A 25,941-nucleotide genomic window follows, 5' to 3' on the forward strand; every position below is an offset into this window, starting at 1 on the left:
ATTGCAGCATTCTACTTGCAATCTATCCTTAGTCATACCTAATATGTATGTTGCCCTTGTTACCATTCATTTTCCCTTCATTTGTCTGCGTGTTCTGTTTTGTTTTACCATTGCTGCTTTTAGATCAATGCGCTGAAGTTAAAGGTAAGAAGTTGTCCCATCATTCATCCTTTTAGCCCACACTTTGTTTAGTGTATTAGCTCTGTTTTCTGTCACGGTCTCTGTGTGTGTGTGCCCTTAAACATGCGATCATTGTCAAATACACTTAAGTTTTCCATACACACAAACACACACAATATAAACACATCTGTATGTATCTATATATAGATATAGTATGTAAAGTTAAGATTAGGCTTGGGGTAATAAAGAGTCAAATAAACAGGGTGAGAAAGCGAATGCTTGAGTAAGAAACTGTGAAATAGAAGAGCACAGGATGAAAGGAGGGTGGTGGTCTTGATTCTTGCGCTAGTCAATAAGCATGACAGCAGGGAGACCGAACTGGACAACATGCACACAAACCTCTGATTTCTCACCAGCTGGGCCGCTTTCTAAGTAAATGTTTCCCACAACTTATCATGAAACAGTTCTTTGTCATGTTTCTATACTCAGAGTGTTGCCTGTCCATTCCTGATCGACCCGTCATCCCGAGCAACAGAGTGGCTACGCACACATCTTCAACAGCACAGACTGGAGGTTATCAACCAACAGGTAAAGCCACACACACACAATCACACTCATGCATATCGTAGATCACACATTAGAGGTCGTTAACTATCTTGTTGGATTTACAGTCTTCACACACGTGCACTCTGGTGAAAACTCTAAACCTAATTTATTTCTAAGTTAGCTTTAATGGTTTTAGGAGCCTTTAAAGCCGTTCGTGTTCAACATTTCTTTGAAGTGTTTTCATTAGATGTCTTTGATTGATCTCCTTCTTTAATGAATCCAAATCTATTTCAAGTTTATTGGTAGACCTACTTATTATTCACTTATTCTATATTCACTATTCATCTGGGGGGTCGTCGTGGCACAGGTGGTAGAGCGGGTGTGCTGGGAACCGCAAGGTTGGTGTTTCAAGTCCCGGCTGCCCCATGTCTCAAGTCGAAGTGTCCCTGAGCAAGACACCTAACCCCTAATTGCCCCCCGGGCAAAATGTGAAAAAGCTATGGGTTTAAAGTGTAATGTAAGTCGCTTTGGATAAAAGCGTCTGCTAAATGACATGTAATGTAATGTAATAATATTGAGAATTTTACATCGCACATCTCACTGATTTGCTGATTAACTATTTAGTTATCTCACATTCACACTCAAGTCGCTTTGGATAAAAGCAACGACCTGTAATGTAATCTGGACCTGAAATGGGTGTGATAATGAGATGTGTGTATATATATCACATACCCGATTTTCAGGAAAACAACCTTAAAAAATCAAAACAAGCCATAGTTATTCTTCACTTCTGTGTTGTTGTTTGTGTCGACAATGATCTCGCTCTGTTATGTTACAGTGTACTGGTTCACCGACCAATATCAAATAATGGAATTTATGATATATTCTTTCAATTGTGTGCTCGTTCTCTCTAGGATACTAACTTCATGACATCCCTTGAACTGGCCGTCAGGTTCGGAAAAACCCTTATCATCCAAGAGATGGATGGAGTTGAACCTGTGCTCTACCCACTGCTGAGGAGAGACCTCGTAGCACAGGGTATACGCACGCTCACAAACCACACTCTAAAGCAAAGAAGTGCTGGTGAAAATGAGTCATTATGCAACCCCACCCAATGGTTGCTGGCTCAAAAGCCGACCACTCGCCTCTGTCTCACGGGCATTTATATTGCCTCAAAGTGAATGGTTTGTAATGAGGGCAAACTATTCTGCACTGATGTTATCTACCCAAGTTTAATTAACAACATTGATGTGTGCCTGAAGATCTTTCAGATTGTAAAGATAGGTAAAGATATTTAAGAATGACAGTATAAATATTTATAATATATAACTCTCTTCAAAGGGTTTCACCAGGGTCTAGGAGCCTCTACATAAGCCTTCTAAAGGGCAGGGCCGATGTTGTGCAGCAATCAAACAAGTGGGCTGGTGGGATCTTTGGGTGTAAAAAGCGTGAGGATTTAAGTGGACACTGAGGACAACGGTATACGCTTGCACAATGCAGTATATGTTGTTAAGGGACCTTTTTTCTTTCTGTCTAACTTTCAGGTCCTAGATATGTGGTTCAGATAGGTGACAAGGTCATTGATTACAACGAGGACTTCCGTCTTTTCCTTGCAACGCGGAATCCCACCCCCTTCATCCCTCCTGATGCCGTATCCGTGGTTACAGAAGTCAACTTCACTACCACTAGGGCGGGCTTGCAAGGGCAGGTAAGACCTGTAACCCACCCTTAAGTGCTGTGTAATGATGCAGCGTATCACCAGAGCATGCTGTCTGTCTGTCTCATGTCATACTGTATGTCCACTCTCCAATTCGTTTGTGTGTGCTTGTCTTTGTGAAAGCTGCTGGCCTTGACCATCCAGCAGGAGAAGCCGGAATTGGAAACTGAAAAAACAAGACTACTGCAGCAAGAGGAAGACAAGAAGATACAGCTCGCTCTGTTGGAGGAATCTCTGTTAGAGGTATCCATGCAGACATTTAGTAGAGGAGAAGTCTGTATGTTGGTGTACTAATAAGGCTTATTGCTGGAGTAAAAACCTTCAAGTGTTAAGTACTACAGAAGGCCTACCATTTGGACCTTCTAAATGACAATCATGTTTCCCAGTGATTGATATATAATCATTGGAAAGTGTTGAGTAAATCATTATTTGTTTCCCTTTTATTGTTATTGGGAATGCTCATCTACACCTGCACTGCATGTTGATCAAACTTTAAGTATGAGATGGTGTAGTAGATAGAACGATCAAATGTCCAAGCAGCACTGCTAAGCTGCGACAAAGATGTGATTTGCATCACACAGCCACTTTTATCAGAGGGCCACCATAGGAGTGTTGGTAGGGAGTAAAACCCCATTTCTTGCAAAGAATTTCATTTTATTTACGCATGCACTCCAGACCTGTACACTGATATTTGTAAGCAGAAGTTGGGTAACTTTACCTCTACAGTAATGAGGATATAATGAAAAAGTCAAACACATTGTTATTGCCCAAATACTTAATGCGACTCCCTGCACTTCCCCATCATACACATACATTCACAGTTGACCGACATAGTTACACATAGACACACTGTATAAGGATATTTTTTATGCACACAGTCTAAGGGAAATTTGGACATGCACACATAGATTGTGCCAAGAGTAGAATGTTGGTGCTTCAGTGATACTCGACATGTATTTATTCCAGAATTGTGGGAGTATATTCGACTTGACATTTCCATGCTCCACTGCTTTCTCATATATTTTATTAGAATACATTTAAATAAATTGCATCAGTTTGTTTAGAGAATAGTTTCCACAGGATAAAGTGGGTGAGTCAAGCCTAAAAAAGATGAATAAATAAATAAATGACCCAAATCAAGATATTTTCAAACAACTCTTCCTCTTGCAACTTTCTATCATCCATCGTTATTACCTCTTATGTCTTTCTGTCATACTTTGATACTTTCATTTATGTTCATGTTTATTTATTTGAACAATTTAATAACAAGCTAATAAGAAGATAAACCAAATTCCCAGTGCAAGAATAGACGGAGAGCCAACTAAATAATATTAAAATATTACAAAATGAAGAAGAAAAGTATGATATTGCAACCTAAATTTTTTACAAGATATAATAGATTATAACAATAGTAATAGAAACTTCTCCCTTTCTGTCCCTGTGAAACCCTTTCCTTTTTATTTTGTTTGTAATTGTCTTTCTATCTCTTTTTCCCGTGTCAGACGCTGGCCACATCCCAGGGTAATATCCTTGAAAACAGGGAGCTGATAGACAGTCTGAACCAGACCAAGGCAAGCAGCGCTCTGATCCAGAAGTCACTGTCGGAATCACACCAGCTGCAGGCATCCCTGGACCAGGTACTGTAGCTCAGGCACACACCAACGCACAATCTGAAAATATGCCAGGGAAAACTGTTCACGCCTTACCTCGCTGCACCACTGTTTAATGGGATGGTTCGGATTATTTGAAGTGGAGTCGTCTGACGTACTTATCAATATTCAGGGTATTACCTACAGTAGATGGCGGTTGGCAGGTTCCCAGTTTGGAGAGGCAGGAAGGATTACTGACACGGGAGAAAAGCAATATACTGCTGTGGACGGGGCCATCAGCAAAATGCATTTTGACTTAAAAAAAAAACAATATCTGTTCCTCACTTTAGCTTTCCGTTAGACAGCCCTTTCCATCGTAGGACTGAAGCGAAAAAGAAATGTATATTTGCTCTTTTCAAAGCCACAGCCATTGTGAAATATATTATATATGTATAAGTTTCACTTTCAATTCAGGTCTGCGATGAAAAATATTGTTAATATACCGTGCGCTCAAAAGGATACTGATTGGTATGAAATACTGCTGCTGTACATTCACCTGCTCCTATGGTGGCCTGTTTCTCTGTACCGGGGTGTGTACTAATACATCATGGATCATTACCCCATACAACCCCACTTCAAATTACCCAAACTATTCATTTACGGGTTTGATTTTTAAAAGATTTTTTGGTCATAGGAAAGTGAAACACTACAGTGCTCTCAACAAAACCCTTCACAGCAGCGGTTATTCTCTTCTATCTCACTGATGACGGAGAGGGAAAGTGGATGGCTAGAGACGGAGAGCGAGCACACGTGACAGATAGACTAGGAAGAGGGAGGCATTGAAGTGCAGAGATAACGACTGCCGGAGATTCACACAGAATGTAAAATGGCATTTTATTCCCAGTCTGCAAATGCGAGATGACTCCCCTTTTGTATAATTTCCTCAAACAATCCTGATAATATGCAGAGTTATCTAGTATTTGGGCCAAAGCATTTTAGCTCACTTGAGTGGTCCACGGGTAAACAAACTCACAGCTGCATTTCGTAAAAAAGACCGGATTACATAGTTGCGCAAACAAGGGGCGACTGTATATTCATTACAAAATCCTCCTCTAGGGCGCAGTGTTACACCAGAACGCTTTAGCAATTCCCCCCAGTTGTCGTTATTTATTTATCTTAAATTAACCTCTTTCTCACTCCTCCTGTCTCAGCATACATTGTGTTGTCTTCTCCTTCCCTCTCCAGCCGTATATGTTTCTTTGTGCCCATCACCATATAAATTCCTTTCCCTATGAACTCTCTGAAATATCTGGTCTTTTTCTATCGCTTCTCGGTTGTCTTGCTATGCCCCTTTCTCCCTCTTTTTCACACCTCCCTTTTTTCATTGCAGGAGCGGGATGCCTACCTGCCGCTTGCAGAGAGTGCCAGCAAGATGTATTTTGTCATCACAGACCTGTCGAAGATCAACAACATGTACCGCTTCAGCCTGGCTTCTTTTCTGCGCCTCTTCCAAAGCGCTCTTCATGCAAAAAAGGTGATTGGTTGACACAACTCTTATAATACTTCCATTTTCAGCTGGCACAGCAGCAACCTTTAATGCAAAATATTCATGTTGCTAGACTAATGAATACATAATTAAAATGATAAACAAAAACACCCACACACAATGAAGCTTGTGTGAGACCCAGTTTCACAGCATTAAAAGTTGTTGATTGGTATTGAAACTCAACTCTTAACACCGTCTAAAATAACAAGGCTACTCTCCCTTAAATCTGCTTCAAGCTTAAACTGCTCAGGCCATTTTCCACCACTGCTTTATTAGTTGAAAAGAAGAATGGCAGGACTATTATCTATTTGACTAGTTGTGGTGGGCAGTATCCCAATGCAGTCTCACAATCATGTATTGTGCTCTCAATGTGATCCTAGAGCTGGTTTGCTCAGCACAGCCAAGCGGAACGACTGGAAAGAGCATCTCTGAAGCTCACAAATGTTAAATCATTATTTTGTATCTTTAGGACTTTACAAGGAGTTATAAGTAATCCCCCCCCCAAATATAGATATTATCATTTTTGTGTAATTGGTACATATGAATGCAGGCAGATTATTTTAGTGTAGTTTATTTTTGACAAACTGAATTTAACTCTACTTAATTTCAATAGATGTTATTTCATTTCAGGTCCGCTTGATTTATTTTCAGTGAGTTTATCTCAGTCTAACCTGTGCGGCTGGAGAGCATCATAGACTATATCACACTGCTGTTTTCCATCTGAGCCCTAAACACTCTCTGATAACCAGTGTGTACACACACAGACACACACACCTACACACATACATTGGGGTTGAGAGATTGAGCACTAATACCTCAAACCCTGTGTGGGTTGTTAGAGCCAGTGCTGTCATCCAAGAATGTCACCAGCCAGCAGCTTGTCATCGCTGTTACGTTTGCATATGTGTGTCTGTGACTGCGTGTGTGTGTGTGTGTGTGTGTGTGTGTGTGTGCACATGGAGGGAAGCTTGTAGACACATTCAGTGAGTGCGGTCAGAGTACTCTCGCTCCCTTTTGAACCTTTTAGTTGAAATATGTAATAAGAAAGTCGGATTTGCTTTTTAAACTTCTAAACTCACGTCTGTCACAACACACTCAACTGTCCTCCTTTAAGTTCATTTGCGCAAACTATACACACAAAGTGCCAACTTGCACTCACTAAACAGGGTTTTACATGAAATAACTGCTTGCAGGAAACCTCAAACACAGATCCTAGGAAGAGGAACAGAGGAAAATAAATGCTGGGCTGCAAATACGAGACGAGACGAATCCATCTGGAAATTGTCTTTTTTGTCAGCATATTCCTGCATTTCTCTGGCAATTTCCGTCTGCGTTTGATTCTCATGGTCCTAAGCTTATGTTTCACTATTGATTTTATTTCCCTCTGTTCTGACCTTTTTGCCTTTTGGGATGTTTTGTATTCCATACATTATCTGACGGTATTACTGCTGTCCTACCAAAGACCACCAATTCCCACCAACACACAGGGGCTTCAAGACAGAATGAAAGGATTCATGTTAAAAGTGTGCCCTTTTGTTTCCGTGGCTTTTTACTGATCCTGACGTTGTCAAGCAACGCTGATGTGACATTACACCCATCGTACTTCATCTCAGCGGTTTAACCTCGCCTTCCCTTTGTTCATGTATGCATGTGTGTGCATTACAGGAGGCAGATAACACTGAAGCCAGGATTGCTGCTTTGGAGGCCAGCTTGAAGAATATGGTGTACGAGTATGTGTGTCGGTCGCTTTTCAAGGTAATACACACACCTATGTACAGAAATAGTAACATATGGTTTTGACCATCTCTAACTTAAAATGTGATGTAAGATGAGGATCAGATGCTCCTGCTTTACTTCCTTTAGCCTCCCCCTCATTGATATGCCAATGTTATGTGTAGCCTTTTAGCCAATCAGGAGGCTTTTAGCTGGTTCACTAGTAACACGGTTAGTTGTTGTTGTTGTTATCTTTGTGAATTTGTAATATAAAGTAGTAGTATAGTTTTATTATTGATTCTTTAGACTTAATGCACAATCAGATAAACACGTACATTTACACACCTATACAATCAAACCTCTGCAACTAACACAGTAATGAAGTGTCAAATATTTACCAACAGAGCAGTCATTATATCGATCAGGCGGTGAATGTAATTTCTGTCTTTTGTGTGTATGTCTGCGTGTGTTAGTGTGTGTTACCGGAATGGTATTAGACATTTCAAGCAGAGATTAGGAGCAGTTGTTTATTGCTGTCCACGTCTAAAGGCTATATACCCAGCAATTGCACACACATGCATACGCACAAACGTGTAGACAGCAGCAGTCCAGTCATTAGCAGCGCAAACATTGGACTACATTATCAGTGTCAACAGCACCTATCTGTGCAACACAAGACATAATGTCAAGAGGAGTGGGTTTTATTATAAAGATAAAGGTGAATTATGAGTGAGAGAGGACACCAATGTAGGGCAACATAACGGGCAGATAGAGAAGAGGACTGTTTTAGAGACGACAATATTTGTGTTGAATATATGTGTGTGTATATATATATATATATGTTGAATATGTGTTGAATTCCACCACAAGCTCATTCAGCTTAATAAGGTATTGATTGAGGATGGATAGACACGCCAAAGAATCAGGCTTATTCAGGAATCAGGAATCAGGAAACATTTATTAGCCAAAATATGTCAAACATACAAGGAATTTGTCTTGGCGGTTAGTGCGCGACAGTAGACAGACAACACAACAGTGCACAAGTAATAAAATAAAGTGGAATGAAATGCTAATGCAATGGGTTAGTAGAATAAGGCTAAGGCTATGGGTTAGTATAAAACAAGGGAATAAAGTTAAAAAAATTTAAATATTAAAAAGTTAAAAAGAAAAATATTAAGCATAAAGTGCACTAACAAACAAGTAACAGACCACCAAATTATACATATTACACCATATTACACCAAATATAGATTAGTGAACCTCAACTGAAGATGTTTCTGTTTTTCAATCATAAAAAAATGTATGTGTTTAAACTGGTTTTCCAATGTTATTTAACTTATCGTGAAAAAATTATATGATTTAAAGATTTTCTGTCCAGAACAAGTGTACTGAGGAACAGTATTCGTATTGTAATACTTCTCGGATTTTTCCCATATAATATTAATAGAGTTAATAGTATTATCTTGATTGATATTAAATGACAAATATGTGGTTAATTAGTGACGTGTTTACTGAGAAAGGAGACAGATATCTGAAGTACATTATGGGAAGTCAAGCCATTCTTTTTTTTTAAAGCTCAAAATGATAAATTGCAGGGTGTAACAACTCATAATCTAATGCCTGTGGTTAATGTAACAAGTCAAGGTAGGAGAGCAAGCCCAGAATCAGCGTGGCTGTATTTAAATGGAGACTAGGGTTTATTGTCTGTTATTGAATTTAGAGAATCAGTGATAATATCCTGTAACCAAAGAGAATTAGAATGGTTTTGGAGCCCGTTCAGGCCACAGAAATGAATTCTATAGGAGGCATTGTTGTCAACATAAGGTTTTGTTGTCTAAAAGTATAGCAAACATGTGCTTCTGGCATCAAATCAAAGAACTGCTGCAATTCCGTGGTTACCGTTTAAAAAAGTTTCATGCATTATACAATGGGACTATAAGTGTGTTTATTCTTGGTCTAGATGAGAGGCTCCGACTTTGTGCACTACCATGACGCACACGTTATTAGATTTTGTGCCTCTTTCTTTGATAGTTTTTTGGTTTTAAGCAGAGCAGAACATCATATGATCTTATGTGAGATATTACAGCCGTTTATTGATCTCTCTCTGTCTCAGGCTGACCAGCTGATGTTCGCTATGCACTTTGTGAAAGGCATGTGCCCAGAACTCTTTCAGGACAGTGTGAGTATATTTATAGATTATAGCATATGTATTTAGTATTGGGTTTGCATAACTAATGAGACACCTTAAAAATAGCATATTTCTACTTTGGACCTGCCAAATGTTCACACTGCTGTTTCCTGTAGGAATGGGATGCATTCACTGGATCCATTGTTGGAGAAATGTTCAAGAAAGAGGTAAGAGAGCAGCTTTTTTTCCAGAGAAAACCAAGTGCTATGACTGTATTGGATCTAAACCTCTCTTTTCTTTGCAGGACTTCCCTTCTTGGATTGATCAGGAGAGGCAAGGGGCAGTGGCCATTTTAAAAGTAAGCACAATGAATTACTCAAACTCACCTTATTTATATAATGGCTGATTGTTTCTTTTCTCCGGCCACTAGACATACTGGTAGACATAAATAATAGCTTCATTTGACTTGATGCCAGTAAAGCAGTCCCTGCTGAGCTTAACATAATTTCTCCACCTGTCTTTCGTCCTTTTAACTTTTGCCATCTCTCTTCCACAGACTACATTCCCGGCCCTCCACCAGTCACTGTGTTTGAGTGACTCAGACCTTTGGCTGTCCTTCTCGCGGAGCTCGCAGTGTGAACAGGAAATCCCATCCTCAATTGCCAAGAAGATTTCTCCCTTCCAGCAGGTCAGCTTTAAATAACAAAAACACTCCTTTCATCAGCCAAAATGGAAGATGGAATAATGATATACAGACTATGCAAAGGTCTACACTCACAGTTGTGTTTTCATCCAAGTTTATTTGATTGGTTTTCTGTCAGTCAGCCGATTTTTGCTAAATCTGTTGTATAATTAGTCCGTGGGTCAAGGAAGAGCTGATTATCCGTTAGTGCAGATAACGCTACCATTTATCACTCATATTTAATGTTGTTTTGCTCTTTTGTGAAACATAACAAAAATGATTTACTTACTATAGTCCAAATGACACTACATTTTAGTAAACACATTTCTGCCTAAAAAGATTTTCTGCTTTTTTGATACTGTTACACCCTTTTTGTCCACCGTAGTGTAGATATTGCACAACAGTAAATATAGTGTTTACTTTTCTTTAAATGTTTTGCCAAATTCCTGTATGTGTAGGCTATATTCCATACACCTGCTTAACTCTTCAACACATTGTGTATTTGCAGCTCATTTGAAGGCAACTGATCAAAAAAACATTTCACTGACATAAATATTCCAAATGTGTGTTCCGTGCTTAAGTGAAGTACACACACGACTGTTACAGCAATTGACTTCATAGCATACTTTATTTTGTGTCCTTCAAGAAATATCACCAAAATGATCATCCAGAAACCTCAGTCAATTTAATTTTGGTTGTGTGTCCATATCTTGTAATTGGTATTCTTTTGGAACAAAATCTGAAACGATTTTTTTGACATGAGTGGTAATGACTTTCTGTTTATCTGGTTTTAAAGCATAGCTGTTTCCCCATCTCTCTCCTCCCCCCAGCTGTTATTGGTCCAGGCAGTCAGACCAGACCGACTGCAGAGCGCCATGGCAGCGTTTGCCACCCAGGCCCTGGGTAAGTGTTACGGCTCTCCACTTTTTTTTCATTTTGATGAGTCTTGCCTAAATTATTAATCTCAAAATTAATCTCAGGGTCGTTCTGCTGACATGGACAAGAATGCACATGAATTAAATAATTTATCATTCACAATTTCCCACTGTACAGCTACAACAGATAAATCACATTCATGACATAATTATGCTGCCCACTTGACACTTAACTGCTCTGGAAATGGTTCTTGTCTTCATTGATATTTCACAAGGTTTCTCTTCCTTCCATATTTGCTGTCACTTTGCCAGACCTATATAGCATCACGTGATTACATTATACACATTTCATTGTTTCTGTGTTTTCCAGATTTTAAGGCACTTCTTAACCATGATGTAACCCCCCACTGATAGTTCTCTCCATCTCTCCTCTTAATGTGTCTTTCAGCGCGGAGTTGTCGCTTACCTTGAGTCAATGCTACACAAACACACACATGCACATCGCTCTCTCTGTCTGTTCTATTTTCTCTCTCCAAACGGACACACACACACATAGTATTAATTGTGCTTAATGAACCCATTCATTCCGTCCAGATAATCCTAATGGTGTATTGTGAGTCTGCTTCTGACTGCAGTATCTGTAAGGCTGCTAATTGATGTCAGGTGAAACCAATATGGGGTAGTTAATGTACGTGTGTGGAACTCACTTTTAGCTGCGTAACAAAACATGCTAATCGACTTCTGTTGGTTTTAGGTTTATAGGTCCTGCTTTTATTAGCCACATGGGATTTATTTAGCAGTGAACTAAAGCATTTACATTTATCTGTCCTTCAATGTCAGTTTGTGTGTGTGTGTGTGTCTTGTTTGGCAGTGTTTGAGCTGCTTGCCTATGGCATTAGGCGCTAATACCAAGTCATTTTCCAGACAATGAAGCATGCAATTAAAAAAACAAACATTGTATTTGGAAATGTACTAAACGAAACCATGTGCCAAGACCTCAGCTGACTCTACAAAGTCAATTCTGGGTTGTCCAGTGTTAGGCCTAAGTATTCATCCCTAGTGCTCTCATTGGAAATAACAATCGGTCATATGAATTAAAATAGTTAATATCGGCCTTTGTAACAGCTCCAATAACACAACATTTATAACGTGACTTACGGTTTCATTTGAGGTAATTTTCAAGACAAGAACACAATATTCTCTGGTCCTCCATTAGTCAGTAAAAATTATACCAACTACACACGTGCATTTTAAAAAGCCTTTCTGGGTGTGTTAACCTTGGGGAAAGTATATGCATCTTTGTCATATGAATATTCATTAGGAATAAACATTAACTCAAGGCCAAACATTCCTTATGTAAATGAGCGAAAACACCCCAAAATAGAATTTACATTTTGCTCTTTTAGTATCTATTGACCGTAAAGTAAAACCTTATGAGTTAACTATTTCATCAGGAATCAGTCAATCAGTAATAGTGGCCCATTGATAATGATTATGTTTGTTGACTGTATTTATCTTTGAGGCAACAACCAAATATCTTTTTTTTTCAACATTCAGTTTTACGGACACAGTGTTGGTCCCATAAACTTTTTCCACAAAATGATTCACTCTGTTGATCTGCAAGAGATTCATTTGAATAAAACGCCTTCCCCAAGATACTGGCACACTGTGTAGTGACCTTTTAAAAATAGTTTGAAACTGTGGAATAACTTTATTAATTACACGGTGGGAATACATCAATGATCTTACACCTTCTGTGTTGCATTCTTCTTAAGGTCCTTATACTTGCTTGTTGCAGTTTTCAAACGCCTCCTGCAACATTCAAATTACTGTAATTTTATTCTATTCTGCACACCGAATTACTCACACGGAGGCTACAATCCGAGTCGATCTTGAAGAATGAGCCCAGCCACCCTACGTAGAGTCTATTTCTTTCAGTCAGTTCATGAACACAGTCGTTGGTTGGAACTGAGATTGATTGGCTAATGGAAAGCTTCTCCTTTCTGCGCCGATTCCCTCTTCACCACAACGGTCCGGTACACCGTTTTCTGGCAGTAGATCACGACTATCCTCACACTTGGAGTTGTTGACATCTCGACCGCTTTAGACTCGACCGCAAAACCCGACCCCAGTACGCGTTGAAGCCCTCATGAAGCCAAAATAATATGCAAGGAGCAGAGAAGCAATTCTGAGGTCTTCAAACCCCCCCACCCCTCCCTAGCCGCCCCTCCAACATCTGCCTATTACAATGACAAATGGAGGGGGACAACCCTGGCAGAGGCCAACACCCACTGGAAGCGTAATTGACTTCTTGCCAAGAATATGGACATAGCTCTCACTCTGGCAATGGGGGGACTGGATGACTCATAGCAACGGCGATAAAAAGAAAAGTGTGACGGTTAAACTCATGACCTTCACTTTATGAGAGAGACACGCAGCCTTCCCCGCCGACGGCGAAAGACCCTTAAATCAATCAAAGGCAAAATTAATAACAATCCAGTCGGCACACTCGGCTGCAACAGTTTATCTGCACAGCAAATTACTCACACAAAGGCTGTAATCAGCCCTAGATGCTTTGTTTCTTGACTCCGCGCTAAAGCCACGACAAGGCGGGGAGAGTCAGTCGAAGGGAACACAAGACTAAGGACATATGTAGAAAAAAAAATGAAATGCAGAGTATTTGGCAGTCTGTCTGTGTAGTCCGTGCTGAAAGTGTACGCAGTGTGGTGTACGTCAGAGAATAACGGTGGGAAAAGGAAAACAAACAAAGGTGAGATGAAAGTGAATGTGCATATTATCATCCTCATATTGATGCTAGATGTTATGTCAAGGGATCGGCAAAGCTACTAATATTAATAATGTTTCGATAAAATTTCAAGGCAAACCATGCAGGGTTGCCATGGCGCCCGTGTGGTTAAAAACTGCTTCTTGTTTTTGAATCCGCTTTTACACTGCTTTTGACAGCATGTGATTAGGTGAATCCTTCTCACAAAATACTTCACCAAGTCCGACCTGAAAAATCAGCGGGATGTAACGGGGGGCGGCTATACCATTCCCTGTTTTTTCTAGAATTGTTTCACAAGTAGTTTTAAATGTGACATTCAAAAGAACCTCAGCAGAAAAAGTTGGTAACCGAAAAGTATGGAAGGGAGAAGATAGAGAAAAAAGAAGCGAGCGAGAGAGAGAGAGAGCACTTTGATGAGCGTACTCCGACTGCCTTGCTTCCCACTGATAGCAAAAGCGCTATTGACTGAAACTAAGTGTCAGCTGTTGTGCAGCTGCTCCATAGTTCTAATAATAACCCTGGCTCATTGAGGGCCACACTCCAGCCTCTCTGCTTGTGCCTATCTGTGTTTATGGGTTTCCATCTTTGAAGGTGATTTTATATTTGCACCACATTGACTGAGCAAAAACTTTCCACACTCATTCTGTGTTGTTTCCGCACAATTTCATTGTCCTGTAATTCCTTCCCGTTGCTGGGCTCATACTGACACGGTTCAGATCACAGGACCGGCATGCTGCCTGCTGCACAAAAGTGAGAGCATTTGTCCAATATTGGAGAGGTAAAAGAATGACCAGTCAGCGTGACACCCCAGCCTTTCTGTGTGTGTGTGTGTGTGTGTGTGTGTGACACTCCATTAAATGTACGAGGAGTTCATCTTTCTCAACTCGACCATTTAAAAAAAATGTTTCTATTTGAGCTATACTCCAAAAGCACACGCGTCACTATTTTCTCTCTTTTTTTTTTTGTCTGCGGTCAGTTCAAGTAGAACACAAAAAAAACAACACCCTGACAACATCTTGATAAAGAGATCATTCTTAAACTCCTTGAACGCCAAGGGAACCCATTGATCGAGGACAGTGTGTGTCTGAATGACAGAGCGGGAGAGAGAGACACACACAGATTAAAAAAGAACAACAGGACTGAAGAAGATTTTGTGTGTATGTGTTTTTGGCAGTAAATCAGTATGCTAATGAGGCATGGTCTGTAATCCTTTTACAGCTAATCTGACTCAATCCGTCCAGGCCTGGGCACTGCTCACACACACAAGCATGCCTGGGTGAACACACACACACACACACACACACACACGTGTTCCCTCACTGGAATGCTCTCTTTACTTAAAAAATACCAAACCTTTTTCCCCATCTACGGAAAAAGCCTCTCTGTGTGTCTATATACACCAGCTAAGACGAAAAGCCTTTCTGTTTCAACAATCAATATGCAGAGCCGTACCAAGTGTCCTCTTCTGTTCCACCAAGTGTCCTCTCATTAATTCTTAGCCGGTCAGTGTTTCCTTCTCTAATCAGTGTTCAACCATAGGGAGGCTTCTCTTTGCACTGATTGTGGGTCATAAACGCCAAGGTGAAACGTTGCTGTTCACAGACACAGGATGCTGCTTTGCTGCAGGAATGCTGATTACCTGCCCATGTCAAAGGTGCATGTGTCGCTGTTTGTACACACGTTCTGTAAATGCAACCTTTTTGTAATGAGACATCTCAAGCCATGTGGTTAGATGACTTTGTCTTCGTTGCCATGGGAATGCGGCAAAAGGTCGGTCTGAGACGCTCTCAACCAAGACCTCGTGGGCGTGCCTGCAGATTTAGTATGGCCGCAGACACCAGAAGACTTTTCAGGCCGGGACAGTCATCTCAACCCAAAAAGCTTTGTGTGTGTGTGTGTGTGTGTGTGTGTGTGTGTGTGCGTCTGAAAGGGGTAGCTGCTGATACATGTGTGAATAACGTCACAGTGGAATTTCTAATTGCCTCCCACACAGTCTGAGCCTGTATCGCTGCTTTGTGTGTCACCATTAACCCATATCTGGTATATCATTCCCTATGTTACACCAGGATTAGAGCCTAATGCTCAGTGAGAAAACACACACATGCACTTAGGAACAAAGAGCCTGGCTTCTCTACACCAGGGGGCTGACAAGGTATTCATCTGTTATGTGTGGTGAATACTGCTGCATACCTGGCACTCAGTATGCACAGCACAATGCGCGCCTAATCTCTCTCTCACTCGCTCTCTTCCTCTTGTGCCCTCTCAGTTGTTCCTCATCAACGCCTCCCTTCTGCTCTCCCTCTCCTCCTTCTAGTCTTCTTCACTTTTTCTCAACCTCTCCTCCCCGTCATTCCCCTTTAGGCACTGTCTGCCCCTCCCTGTTCATGCCCTCCCGCTATCTCTCTGTCATTTCTTTCTACGCCGTCTCCCCTCAGTTTGTGGCCCTTTGCTGCTACATACCGTCACTTACAGCAACTTCTTGTCTCCCACTGTTTTGGGGGCATTTTGTGCTTCCTTTCTGGTGTAAACCCTCTCTGTGCAGTACATCCACTCACTCTGACTTTGAGAAACATATCCGCTTTAAATGCAATGTGTGAACACAGATCTGTCATTCACACACTCCCTTCTTTTTCCAACTCCCTTTACTCTTCTCTGCAGGTATGAAGGAGCTCTCACCCCCTCCTCTGAACCTGCGGCGTCTCTACACTGAGACACTGGAATGGGAGCCCGTTTTGATCATCATCTCACCGGGGGCAGACCCCTCCCAGGAACTAGCAGAACTAGCAGCAGAAACTATGGGCAGGGACAACTATTATGAGGTAAAGACGAACACAATTAAATAGTAAAGGTCATAGCATTTAATGAATGCAAGGAAAATATTTTCAATAGAATACCAAGATCAGATAGTCTGTTTTAAATGTAAATTCAGAAAAAGGAGACATCTGGTTGAAACGCAGTTTTGAAGCATAGCTCTTCTCTGCAAGTGGAGTTCATCAATCGCTTTATCGCTCAAAACAGCCTTAGAACACTGTGCTCCATCACGGCATTCTTTAATATGTGGTTAATACAGCTACTCAAGAACATTGCTGGTGTAATGTATATTTGTTACAATTATCAATAAATCCACTAAAGAGATCAAAAGCCACAAAAAAGTATGTGACTAACAAGTAGTGTAGGTGGAAGGTGTAGGTCAAAGCGTGATTCACAGTAGCCTTCAATACGCATTGGGTTGTCATTTTTAATTACTTTGAAAAGACTTCTTGCCAGATATTATTTACAATTTAAGTAATATATTCTGTTTTGGTCTATGTGAAATACGTTTTTCTTTAAGTAGGCAACTCTCCCCAAATCCTGTCACAGATTTATTGCTCACAATTAGTTAATCATATCATTTTGTGTTTTATCCAAAAATATGTAAACATTTAGAAGAGAAAACACGATTCTACTATTTCCACTGCAACTAAAGCCAACTTTGTATACAAATGAAACCATATATGGGGCACTAAAGCCGCACAGCTTCTTCCACTGGCAATATAAACTGATGTGTCACTTTCCGATGGAGAATACAACCTTCATCCCACTGGCTCTCTCCTCCTTCCTCCCAACCTGTCTGCCTAGATCTCCATGGGTCAGGGACAGGCCGATGTGGCCTTAGCCACACTCAGAGAGGCTTCCCAGAATGGAAACTGGCTTTGCCTGAAAAACCTTCACCTTGTCACTACATGGCTACCGCTGCTGGAAAAAGTAGGTAATCTCTGTGTGTGTGTGTGTGTGTGTGTGTGTGTGTGTGTGTGTGTGTGTGTGTGTGTGTGTGTGTGTGTGTGTGTGTGTGTGTGTGTGTGTGTGTGTGTGTGTGTGTGTGTGTGTTCTGTGTCTGGTGAGATTTTTCTACCGGCGGATGCTGGAATGTGTACAGTATGTTATTTCTTGTTTCATCCTGCTTCTCAGTGTTCATCTATGATATTAGAACACTGCTACACACCGTCTCACACACACACACACACACACACACACACACACACACACAGGAGAACAAGAACGCATTCTGGTGGCTGCCCAGATTTCTTTATCTAAAATTACCTTCTGTCCTTTGCCTGCACGTACACAATTATCTTTTTCACCTGTCGGCCCATATTAGTCTCTGTTGTGTGTTATGTTGTTTCCAAGGCGTGTTGTTTATTTGTCGTTCTCTGGGCACACGTGCATTCATGTATATGTGTGTGTGTGTGTGTGTATCGCTGCCTGTCATCCATAGGGCCCATGTTGCTGGTCTTTTTATTATTTATCATATACGTGTATATGTACCCGTGTTTCACATTACAGTTGTTGGGTTAATATGTGTCACTTTTGTCGTGTTTATTCGTATCTGTGTGCTATTCCTGGGGTTCTGTTTACTGCTGTGTCACTGTGCTAGGTCACTTCTCACTTGGAGGCACAGTTGTTGGCAGTGATTGGCCTGTGTCTCTGTCTGTGTGTGTGCGTGTGTGTGTGTGTGTGTGTGTGTGTGTGTGTGTGTTTTCTTTGTGTTTAGGTGCGTCTGTATGCTGCAGGGTTGCCTGAGATCCCTCCATTCCAGAGTTGTCGATGCTCCCAATGTGACTTAAACCATAGCTTGTTACAGATACCCTCCTCTGCTTTTGTCCCTCTCCAGTCCTCTCACTTTACTTCTCTCTTCTCTCTCATTAATATGTCATTTTTCTTGCATCTTGATTCCACCTTTACTATCGGTTGTTCTCAACACTTCTTTTTTCCTTACATTGTTTAACCCTCCTTCTGTCCCTCCCCCTGTTCCTCGTTGTTTTATCGTCCCAGCCTTCGATGAGGTTGGTGTCTTAGCAGTAGAGCTTGAAATGAAAAACTGACGCAACAAGGGGAACGAGCGAAAGGTAGGGAGCACAGGAAAGACAGAGTGAAGAGTGAGGGTGAAGACACAGTGGATGTAAAAGGAGGGAATAAGGAAAGATGAAGTCAGCCTCAGCAGGCAGGTGGAGATTGTTTTACTATGTGCCTCTGTTTCTGTAGCTGGGTCCATCTGCTCGGGTCTCACTGTACTTCTCAAGTGTAGTTTCAAAATGTTCCAACTCTGGCCGTCTGTCTCTCCTGTCCCATCCTGGTTCACTAAAGCCGTTGGTCAGTCAGCGAGAGGAGAAGGGAAGACAGAAAGCAAAGGAGAGCGGTCAGTGTTCATAATTGAAGTTGGCAGTGCAGATGTCCTCTCATCCCTGTCCACTCAAATTCTTCCACTTGCGTGCTTTTCTGTTTCTCATTTTTCACATCACTCCCTCCACCAGACTATAGATGACTCTAAATGCGTCTCTCACTACCAATCAGGCCCATCTAAAACAATGACAGATATATTTACTGTAGATTAATGTACCGTGTCTACTGTAGATTTTTGTAAAATGTATCCTTATTCTGTATCGTCTAATTCTTACCCTTTAGGTCAAAAACGTTTGAGAGTGGATATCACAATCAAAAGTGAACTGAGTGGGATGTGTTTTACCCACTGTACAATGTATATTCTCAAAAAAAGGTGCCCATGTGCAAACATTAGAACCAATGTGTGCTCTCTTTCCTATGTGTTTCCCTTTTATGTTCCCTCAATAATTTGCTCTATTGGAATTCTGTTCACAACACAAATGGATACATAACAGAACACAGACATGTTTGTATATACATACTCAATGTGAGTCAGTAGGATTTTCTCCAAGGGAGTTCCTTCTGTGACCATTTGTGCTTCCAAAAGAACTAATTTGCCTCCAAATGATGCAGAAAGACATTGATTACAATCCTGTGTGTGTGTGTGTGTGTGTGTGTGTGTGTGTGTGTGTGTGTGTGTGTGTGTGTGTGCGCGTGCCTGCGTGCGTGCGTGCGTGCGTGCGTGAATACCCAATCAGATGACACAAGACCCTGAGGTGCCAGTGTGCTATTTATAACCACAAGTCTTTGAGTAAGATAGAAGGAGAGTGAGAAAGAATGTAAGGGGAGAAGTGGGAGAAAGAAAGCTGGAAATTGAAATAAAGGGACACAGGGAGAGAGAAAAAACAAATATATGGAGGTTGAGGTGGATGTTTTGTAGTGGAGATGCAGCTCATGGGACCACACGGTATGAAACGGGTTGAATATTTCTGGACAATCATCAAAAGCTCAATTCCTCACTATTTTAAAATTCAACAGGAATGTATTCATCTGGGGGAAAAAAAACAAATCGTTATATAAATAAATCTCCACAAGTAGCCCGGTCTCATTTTACGCTCCTCAGGTAATGTGTACATTGTGTCTAATGTGTGTTCTGTCCTTCTTCCACAGGAGTTAAATGTGCTACATCCCAAAGCCGGCTTCCGTCTCTGGCTGACGGCGGAGGTTCATCCCAGATTTCCTCCCATACTGCTGCAGTCCAGCCTCAAGATCACTTACGAGGTCCTCAGACACAAACATTCAATTTTACACACTTTAGCACTTTTGCTGTTTCTCTGGGAATCTCTTCAGAATCCAGACAACACCTTATTTAACCATTCATAACCTTATGGCATGAGCATTCCCACCCACTCAGACAGCATAGTCACCTGCTTTTATCTCAGCCACTGCCTGTGTAACGCTTATGGACTCAATGCATCATATAGAGTACATATGTAAGGAGCCTGCAGCTTATATGTTAGTCATGCGTGTTTAAGGGCTCTGTGTGCTTCTGATGAGAGTTCACAAGGGGTTTGATGCTCCAGTAGCCAAGCATTCTGTGTGTGTGTGTGTGTGTGTGTGTGTGTGTGTGTGTGTGCGCGTGTGCGTGTGTGTCTGTCTGTTTTTCTCTCTCACACACTCAGTCTTTCATTGAAAAAATTAACAGTATTGACATACTTTACATGTGTGAACATACATTCCTGAAAAACAAGTAGGTGCATGTTACATCTGGACTATTTCAGGATGAGTGTGGAAGAAAAGCGCCGTATCGCTGTAGAAAAACACTGGAGTGCTCGGACAACATGGAGGCACCAAACAAGGGCAACGGATTATATCATTAAAGGGGCTGACAAACTTTGCAACAGTGCTTTCAAAAGAAAAGAAAAAAAGAATCTGTTCATCAGGAATATAGGAATAAGAGCACAAGTTTACAAATAACCTGAAGAAAGCATTGTTCAGTATTGGACCACTTATGTTGATGACATCCTATGTTCCTGTTATACCGTTTTTAAATACTGTACATACACATGTAAAGTATATGACACAGCATGCATGACCCTAAAAATGAAACCAGTAAAATTCAAATGCACTTTCAAATATGCTTCATCCACTAAAGTTATTTACACACAAACTGATTTTGCCAAGTTTGTTACAATTTAATAATTCCGTGCATATGTGTTACCGACTGTGTTTTCAAAAACTCCAGATGGTAGTACCAAATGTTCAGCAAATGTGCGAAATGATGTAAATCTATGCCTATTGTTTCAAGTCTAAATAGAGCATTATGTTGCCAAAGGATTAGAATGTACAGATACACAGTATGTGCTGACTCATGTAGAGAATATGATAATGTAAGTACAGTATAACAGGAACAAAGGTGCCAATCAACAGGGTGTCCAACACTGAACAATGTTTTCTTCATTTTTTTTGTTATATATGTACACATTCTTTACACATCGAGTTTTCTTTTGGAAACAGTGTGCTTCAGTGTTTTTCTGCAGTAATATGAGGATTTTTTATTGAGATACATTTTTTTGACATTTGTAAAATGTCAAATTTCAGTTTCCTTGGACACTAACCAAACCATGAAAGGAAACCCCACGATATACTTTCCAGATTGATTTCACAGATTCTTTTTGGTCCAGCTAAGCACACATATTTGATAACAGGTATTTTGGGAATCACACTTTAGGTCATGTCAGATCAATTGTTGCCCAGCGCTTACATTTCAGCCACATAGTTTCCCAATAGCACAAGCTGACTTGTTACTATAACATTGTTTTATTTTACATTAGATCCCGGCTGTGGCTTTTTTCTTTTGCGACCCAGCCATCCCATATCATATCACCCTGCAGCACATAAGCTTATGGTTTATTAAATGGATCCCATGTGTCTGTGCTTTATGACAGGACTTTGTTTAGACATTGTGATCTCAACATGCATTGAACATCCCTTTCCCTTGCCATCTGCAGGCTCCTCCTGGGTTGAAGAAAAATCTATTGAGAACATACGAATCGTGGACTCCGGAGCAGATCAGTAAAGGTTGGTTCTTCCTTTTCTCCATGAATCATTTTCTCATGTCAGTTGTCTCTAATTTGCTTTTATTCTAAGCCGCAAACATCTTGACAAACGCTATTGTGTGAATTTGCGGAGATGTCGCTTTATATCTTAAAGTTTATATCTTAAATGGAGCGTACACATAACAACCAAATGCAACGTCACTAAGCTTCAATACTTTCCTTCTTGTTTTAATTTACAGTAAATAAATAGTTAAAATTCAGTGCATAATTAGTAGCTCATGCTACGGCTGCTTTGAATACATAGATCATCTCAGCGAGGTTGCAGATTGTGGGACAGAAAATGAACCAGAACAGGAAACAAAACAATATCCAACACAGTCTATCCACAGCATCCTTGAATCTCACCTTAGCCCTTTCTGTTGTATTCTGGTTAATGAAAAATAGGAGATAACTGCCCTCAAGGTTAATAAAACACAGACATTTTTTGTAGTTATTGTGGTTTGCGGTTGATTGCTTGTGTCCAGGAGGTATCCTGGCCAGAGCCCAGTCCCTGTTCTGTCTGGCTTGGTTCCATGCTGTCTGCCAAGAGAGGCGCAACTACATACCACAGGTAAGAAACACAGATACCCCAAATACCCCCCATGCAGACTAAGTCATATTTCTGCAGTATTATCACGGGACAATTAAATCAAATGGATTTGGCAGGATTAGTGCAACGTGAAATAGTCACAGCCCCACATAGAGCATTGGACCTTATTTCCACAGCGGTTATTCACAGGTACACATTTGCAGTCTATATTCACAGCACACATCCATACGCAGCACGCTATACAAATGTATGAATTATTTATTTCCCGGCCCACTTTTGACAAGTAAACAAAAAACCCATGTGAACAGGGAGGAAGTCACAATGACATGAAAGCCTTCGTCTACGCAAAGACACCTGAAGAAAGTGTTTGTTTGGGTATAATGTGTGTGTGTGTGTGTGTGTGTGTGTGTGTGTGTGTGTGTGTAACCATGAAAAGTCTAGTTGCCTAGTGGTTCACATGCACATAGCCCTCTGCATGCGGACCGAAGGGTTTATCCTGTCAAACCAGGACAGTGGAAGTGTGGGTGAATAAAAATAAAAAGTCCTACGAAGTCATACATTGTTGAGGGGTTTAAAAAGATTTAATAGATCCACTGCACATTATGGTAGTTACTCTATTTCTTTAGACCAGGGTTCTCAAACCCACGGCCCGCGGGCCAATTGAGGCCGTCGAGACAATATTTTTTGGCCCCCACCTTAATATGAAAGTTTAATGTCAGTGCGGCCCGCAAGTTTTGTATTGTAGCAACCCAGCTGTTAGTAGCCACTTACTTGTATTTGAGTTTGAGACCCCTGCTTTAGACTGACGTGCATCTCAGCTTTAACAGTCTCACAGCAGAATAAATCTAAATGGTCAACTCAAAATGTTACACATATACACAATACACAGATTTCCCGAAGCAACTACATTTCTGGGGATGAATCCTCTCTGCATGACAAGATAGAGGGTTTGAAGAACAACATCCCAGTAAAGAAAACTATTGTTTTTTTTTTTTTTGTCTGTTTTCTTACTTGAGACCGAGATCAGCACAAAATAGATAACCAATCAAAGATATTGCGGTGAAATGATGCAGAAGCAATTTAATACAGTATAATTATATTACAGTATTATATTATTAAGACGCTTTGGCCCAAAAGACCATTTGTTTTGTAAATAATTAATTTGGATTTACAAAAACAAATGTATCCTATTTTTTAACAGTGTAAATCCCATAGGTTGGGCAAAACCTTACTCAGGAAGTGAGCATTGTTTCAACTTCTCTCCATTTTACAGAATCATGTCTCAGGTTAAGTGGTGACTTTGCCCATAGGTGTGTGAATGGGAGAGTGAATGGTTGTCAGTCTCTATGTCATCCATATGATTGACTAGCAACCAGTCCAGTGTGTACCTTGTCACTCGCACAATGTCAGCTGGGATGGACTCCACTGCCCCCGGAACAATAAGCGCTGTAGAAAACCAAGATGTGGTTGCATCCTCTAATTGCATGATACTTGCTGCAGTTTCCCAGTTGCCTCCTTAAAGTGTTGCTTTTACAGTCAATGTGGATATTCGGCAGAGTTTCAATATGCACACAGACACATTTATCTCAACATGTATTGCAGCTAAGCCTCGGAGTCTAATTGACTGATGCAACAGTTCTGTAGTTACCGCGGGAAGGTATCCGTGTGTGCTGCCCAACACGCAATCAACAGACACAAGGGAGGACTGAGGCAGAGGACGTGTTTTCTGGATTAAACTGCCACAGCATCTGCACACTTCCCCCCCCTCTCTATGGTTGCCTTATTCCTCCAAGCTTGGTCCCAATACGCTCGTTTCTCTCTCAATCACTTCGTCTCTGTTAAGTGGTTTCATTTGGGCTTATGATGTTGTGTTCCTCAGCCAGGAACATGAACACCTGATTACGGCTCTCTTAGTCCGCTCTACTTTTTCACCCGTCGCTTCATCTGCTGTCCTCCCTCCTTTTCTCATTATCATATCCCCCCAGTTTTTACCCTTTTAACATGCACATGCAGAAAATGCTTCTTTTGACAGAGGGATGGACATTTACAGGGAGGAAAGAGAAAAAGAGCTGAACGGTTTTCACGTGGAAAGTCATGTACAGCCTTAATAAAACAGAATATTTTCTGTGTGTCTGTATGTGTGGGGGTGAGTTTTGTTTGATGGGCATAGGAGAACAAGAAAAGTGACCAATTATTTCTGTGGAACATGAAACTAGTTCACAATAACTGCTCACAAAGTAATTGAAGACAAATATACACACCATTATAAGACCCGTACAGTGCTCTGTAACAAATGCATACATGCATGAGCCCAGTTTGAAATCGCACTCATACATATTTAATCACATTTATCAAATGTAGTAGAAACATGCCCCACTGTCTGGGAATACACACTGGAGCACAAAATGACTGAACAAATAACACCCTCTTATTCATTCATAGAATTACTGAACATGCCGACACAGTTTCCTCCACTGCTCACTACGTACACCTTCAGCCTCAGTGAGCACATCAGTGAAATGCAACAAACAGTCTCACAAACTAGGACTCCCCTCACACTCAATAATGTCTTAACACCTCTGTGATTATCTTTCCTTTTAAACCACACCTGACCAAAAAGTCGAACAAATGTAACCGTCACTCCACAGCCACTGCGGATTTCTCATCATCAGGTTATTGAGGGAGTTTATGTCGGTGCTGTATAACTAAAACGTGATGGCTGGCCTACCAAGATGTTCAATTAGGGTCAATTTAAGCTGATCATTACAGAGGCAATAAGATGTATTTGGAAGTGCTAAAGTGATTTTCAAGTAGTGCTAATAAGGCACAGTGGATAGTTATTCTCAAAATGAGAGCCACAAATGAGATTAGCTTGAAAGATATATTGGCTTCCAACACACTCTCTTCTAGTTAGAATCAGCTGTCTCTACTCTCTTGGGCTTGTGTGTTCAATCTGTGGGGTGTTGCTGTCATGTAAATAATACTGCATTAATAGGGTGTAAAAATTCTGAAATAATTGAATTGTTACTTGATGTATTCAGACGTTTGTAAAGGTAGTAAAGTAAATACAGTGCAATTATCTTTGCTTTTATTCCCCCTCCTCTGCTTTATCCAGGGTTGGACAAAGTTCTATGAGTTTTCTATGGCGGACCTCCGCGCTGGCTTTGAAATCATTGACCGGCTTTTTGAAGGTAGGAGGGCTGATCTGCGCTCTGCTCGTTTGCTCTGCAGCACATATATGGTAATGGCAACTGTAATCTGCAGATTCTTCAGTCCATTACCTCTTTGATTTAACCCCCCCCTTATAGAACATCACCTAGACTACACAGCATTTGCATTTCTTGTGTATATAGTGTGTGTATATATATATATATATATATATATATATATATATGTGAGCCCTTGTTTCATCTCCCTGTCTGTGTTAATTAGTTCTCTGTGCACTCATTACAC

General features: G+C 40.8%; 1 protein-coding gene across 5 annotated transcripts in view; it reads left to right on the top strand.

Moving 5' to 3' along the window:
• The window catches only part of dync2h1 (dynein cytoplasmic 2 heavy chain 1), a 78,814-nt gene that overhangs the window by 39,116 nt on the left and 13,757 nt on the right, over positions 1-25,941 (top strand). For 3 of the 5 annotated variants that reach the window (XM_078098446.1, XM_040180919.2, XM_078098449.1), the window contains exons 69-87: positions 124-144; positions 610-708; positions 1,581-1,704; positions 2,211-2,374; positions 2,507-2,626; positions 3,886-4,020; positions 5,363-5,506; positions 7,184-7,273; positions 9,345-9,410; positions 9,536-9,586; positions 9,664-9,717; positions 9,916-10,047; positions 10,872-10,944; positions 16,360-16,520; positions 17,320-17,445; positions 20,011-20,121; positions 21,852-21,921; positions 22,424-22,509; positions 25,604-25,679. In XM_078098446.1, the coding sequence (XP_077954572.1) occupies positions 124-144; positions 610-708; positions 1,581-1,704; positions 2,211-2,374; positions 2,507-2,626; positions 3,886-4,020; positions 5,363-5,506; positions 7,184-7,273; positions 9,345-9,410; positions 9,536-9,586; positions 9,664-9,717; positions 9,916-10,047; positions 10,872-10,944; positions 16,360-16,520; positions 17,320-17,445; positions 20,011-20,121; positions 21,852-21,921; positions 22,424-22,509; positions 25,604-25,679 (1,903 nt within the window). The remainder of the gene's footprint in view (positions 1-123; positions 145-609; positions 709-1,580; positions 1,705-2,210; positions 2,375-2,506; positions 2,627-3,885; positions 4,021-5,362; positions 5,507-7,183; positions 7,274-9,344; positions 9,411-9,535; positions 9,587-9,663; positions 9,718-9,915; positions 10,048-10,871; positions 10,945-16,359; positions 16,521-17,319; positions 17,446-20,010; positions 20,122-21,851; positions 21,922-22,423; positions 22,510-25,603; positions 25,680-25,941) is intronic. The other 2 variants (XM_078098447.1, XM_078098448.1) reach the window with 1 other exon arrangement.

This window comes from Gasterosteus aculeatus, chromosome 1 (genome assembly GCF_964276395.1).
Source record: "Gasterosteus aculeatus chromosome 1, fGasAcu3.hap1.1, whole genome shotgun sequence".
Lineage (NCBI taxonomy): Eukaryota > Metazoa > Chordata > Actinopteri > Perciformes > Gasterosteidae > Gasterosteus > Gasterosteus aculeatus.